This window comes from Echinops telfairi, unplaced genomic scaffold (genome assembly GCF_000313985.2).
Source record: "Echinops telfairi isolate 266 unplaced genomic scaffold, ASM31398v2 ScPeMD7_2291;HRSCAF=2852, whole genome shotgun sequence".
In the NCBI taxonomy this organism is placed as follows: Eukaryota; Metazoa; Chordata; class Mammalia; order Afrosoricida; family Tenrecidae; genus Echinops; species Echinops telfairi.
In genome coordinates this window covers 30,335,236-30,339,281 of record NW_022106189.1, presented here as the reverse complement: position 1 = coordinate 30,339,281, position 4,046 = coordinate 30,335,236, and the positions used below count along the sequence as shown (strand labels likewise).

The following is a 4,046-nucleotide window of genomic DNA, read 5'->3' as shown; positions in this document are numbered from 1 at the left end:
GGACTAACACATGTGGATTGTGTGCCAATAAACTGTTGCGGGGAAAAAACCACACCAAAAACCCCAACATTATGAATAAATAAATAAAACTTGAAGTTGGGAAGAAAAAAAAAGGGGAGTGAGCTACTCTGGGCAGAGAGGTGGGCAGGAGCTGGCTATGCAGCGCTTTGGAAGCTAAACTTTGGGGAATTCAAGGTATCTTCAAAGCAAAAGGGAGCCCTAGAACTGGAGACTGGTGAGGTTGTTAGAAACATTTCTCGGTCATCCTGGGAGGATCTGGCCGTCCTCCTTGGTAATGCCCTGGGCTCTGTCTGATGCTGGACTGGGCACCGCAGACTCTGGAAGAAGGTGACCACGCTGTGTCTGTCAAAAGCCATTAAGGGTGGAGATGGAGGGAGGGCACCTCTTTTCAGAGAGCTTCCCTGGAGGGCAAACCACACAGACATCAAGGGAATCTGAGCCGTCCCTGCCTCTTTGTTTCATAGGTAAGAGCTGTTTTGCTTTTGAATTTTCTATTAGCTGCTATCGCACAATCACCATTAACTCATGGCTTTAAGAAACATACATCTTACAGTTTTGGAATTTGGAAGGAATCCCAAACTAGTTTCGCTGGGTTCAAGGCAAGGGAACAGCAGGGCTGATTCCTGCTGGGGGCTTTAGAAAGGACCAGCTTGGTTGCCTTTTCCAGCTTCTTTAAGCTGCCTGCATTCCTTGGCTCTGGGCCCCATCCACCATGTTCAAAGCCAGCAGCATAGTCTCATCAAAGCTCTCTTTGATCTCTGCTTCCATCATCCCAGCTCTTCCTCCCATTGTGACCTTATTGGAAAGACCCTTTCCATAGAGCCCTCCCGATAATCCCACCTCAATATCCTTCATTTAATCACATCTACAGAGGCTTTTTGAGCAAATAACCAGCAAAGTTGAATTATATGGAGAAGAATGTGGCAACAGGATTGGAGGAAGGCTTACTAATAACTTGTAACGTGCAGATGACACAACCTTGCTTGCTGAAAGTCAGGAGGACTTGAAGCACTTGCTGGTGCAGATCAAGGATTGCAGCCTTTGGTATGGGTTACAGCTCAATGTAAAGGAAGCCAAATTCCTCACCACTGGACCAATAGGTAACATCTTGATAAATGGAGAAAAGATTGAAGTTGTCAAAGATTTCATTTTGCTTGGATCCACCATTAGTGTTCATGGAAGCAACAAGAGATGCAATGACGTGTCGCATTGGGTGAATCTGCTGCACCTCTTTAGCATTTTGAAAAGCAGGGAGGTTACTTTGAAGACGAAGGTACACCTGACCCAAGCCATGCTATCTTCCATTGCCTCATGTGCATGTCAAAGTTGGACATTGAATAAAGCAGACTGAACAAGAATTGATGCATTTGAATTGTGGTGCTAACAAGAATATTGACAGTACCATGGACTGCCAAAAGGCTCAACAAATCAGTCTTGGAAGAAGTGTAGCCAGAATGCTCCTGAGAGCAGCAGTGCTCAACCTGTAGGTCGAGACCCCTTCGGGGGTCGAACGACCCTTTCACAGGGGTCGCCTAAGACCACCGGAAAATACGTGTATTTCTGATGGTCTTAGGAACCGAGACATGGCTCCTCTATCAGTCTCCAGGTGGGACTGCCCACATTCAAACACGCCCACATCCGAGTACCCGGCTTGAAGACTGTTAACCTAAGCTACATCATGCTTCAAGACAACATTTCATTTATTTGTAATTAGAAATAAATATTTCACAATATCTAATTGCATATTGTTTTTGTGATGAATCACTAGGCTTTAATGCTGTACAATTTGTCACAATGACAATACATCCTGCAGATCAGATACTTACGTGACAATTCATCACAGTAGCAAAATGACAGTGACGAAGTAGCCACGACCATAATTTTATGGTTGGAGGCCGTCACAACATGAGGAACTGTCTTAGGAAGGTTGAGAACCACTGCCTTAGAGACGAGGACCGTGAGACGATGTCTTACGTATTTAGCCGTGTTGTCAGGAGAGAAGCTGGAGAAGGACATCACGTTTGGTCAGGTGGCGGTGCAGCCAAACGGAGGAAGACCCTGGAAGAACATGGATTGACAGTGGCTTCAACAATGGGCTCAAACCTAATACACTGATGGGACTCATGTAGGGCCGAGCACAGCAGTGCTTTGTTCTGTTGTCCATCACCAGGTTGCCATGGGAACTGACTCAATGGCACCTAACAACACCGCAGAGGTTCTTTGGCCATGTAAGGCAACATAGTCACAGGTTCTTGGGCTTAGGATGAGGACATCATTGGGTAGCCCTTAGCTGGCCTACCACCATTTGTACAAAGAGCCAGAAGTGCTGACTGGGAGTCTGGCAAAGAGGAGCTTCCGGGACAGCAAGGAAGATGTTAATGGCCTGGGGCTGAGTGGAGCAAGGAGAATGCACATAGGACATATTTCAGAGGAAGGACCGGGCCTTAGGGACTGTCTGGATTTGGGGACATGGGAAAATGAAACCCTGGGCTGGACTGAATAGTTAAGTGGGGCTGCTGGGCTGCCTTAAAAGGGCCCAGGGGAGGAGCACTCCGTGCAGAACCAGGACAAAGAGAGCAGGTGGGGTTATGTTGCATTTGAGATACCCCTGGGACATCCGGGAATCTAGACTCCGTGACTCCTGGGCTCTCCCTTAATCCTGGGTGTCCACGGGCTCATCTTCAGCCTTGATTTCTGGGCTGACCCTGAGTTCTCCGGTTTCAGTAAGAGTTTCGGGGTCATCTTGTTTTTTTTCTGAGGCCACCGTAGCATTGACATTTATTCCGCCACGACCATAAATGGGCACTTATCAGTCCTGCTGATCACTTAAATCATTGGAAGGTCAGGCCACTTGCACAAGGTCCCATAACTGGCAAGGGACAGAAGGGTTGCCGCGTTTTGTTTGTTGTTGTTGCTTTTGGCTTGCGACCGGTAAATTTCAAAGCAAAGTTTGTCAGGCGGTTTGATCGTTTCCAGGGCCTTGGGGATGTGAACGGGACAAGGAGCAGAAGACACGGGCACTCCTGTCACTTGGGAAAGCCTAGCCGTTCTGAGGGTCCCCAGGGGAACAAAAGAAATTGCTCTTAGGGAAGCCAGGTCCCATGGGGAGGCCCCAGACAAGATGGAAGGGCGTGTGAAGGTACTGGAAGAGACCAAACGGGTGCCTGCCCCTTGTAGTCCCCAGGAAGGGTCAGACCCTCACAGTCTAACCCTTTAAGTCTTGGTGGTCATGGCGATAGCCTCATTACCTGTGACAGAGGGGCCTCTTCGGACATCATGACCCCTTGGAATGACCAGGGTGACAGAGCGCCAGTGGAGACCACGGCTGAATTTCCCACCATCATGGCCGACAAGGGATTTTCAGCTCAATTGGTATCAATTTAAAGGAAATAAAGAAGGGAGATGTTTCACGCTATACATATTGTAGGTTTTACATTAGGGGTTTCCAGCATAGTGATCTCTGTGTTTATTTATCTTAGCCGCAGGTAAGCGATGGTTCAGCGCAGGCGAAAAGATCCCGCAATCGGCGACCATAAAAAAACCAGCAGAAGGAAAGCACACAACCGCCCAGTCGATCCCGGTTCGGTCGGGTGAAGTCCAAAGGCCCCCTTGGGCTCCTGAGGTGACATCTTTACCGGAGCAGGTACCCTCATCTTTCTCCTGCAGAACCGGGGATTTCAACTGCTGACCTTGGGGCTTGCCGTCCAGTGTGCAACCATAAAGCACCGTGAAGAATTCGCCCCAGAGAAGACCGTACAGGGTCTTACAGGTTTGCTGGGAGTCGGAGTGGCTATGGAAGGCACAAACTAAAGGCAGGCAGGGATTTCAGGGGCGTGCCTCGGGGGGCTATGTAGGTCTCTCACTTGGGTGGGGGGTCTCTCCGAGACCCGCAGTCTCAGGGGAGAAGCTGGGTGGGTGGGGCGCACGGGGCAAGCCTAGGGTGTCAAGAAGAGAAGCGGAAAATCGGCAGTGGCAAGCGCGACCCGTCCGCGGGGGCGCCCGGGGGTCTCGCGCCAACCCCGCCC

At 49.6% G+C, this 4,046-nt stretch overlaps 1 protein-coding gene across 4 annotated transcripts in view; it reads left to right on the top strand.

The window, feature by feature from the left end:
• The first annotated feature begins 3,055 nt into the window (after window positions 1-3,055).
• Window positions 3,056-4,046, top strand: part of ZDHHC1 (zinc finger DHHC-type containing 1) — a 20,185-nt gene continuing 19,194 nt past the window's right edge. For 2 of the 4 annotated variants that reach the window (XM_045293706.1, XM_045293704.1), the window contains exons 1-3: window positions 3,056-3,393; window positions 3,501-3,506; window positions 3,688-3,790. In XM_045293706.1, the coding sequence (XP_045149641.1) occupies window positions 3,298-3,393; window positions 3,501-3,506; window positions 3,688-3,790 (205 nt within the window). In that variant the 5' untranslated portion in view covers window positions 3,056-3,297. The remainder of the gene's footprint in view (window positions 3,394-3,500; window positions 3,507-3,687; window positions 3,791-4,046) is intronic. The other 2 variants (XM_045293705.1, XM_045293707.1) reach the window with 2 other exon arrangements.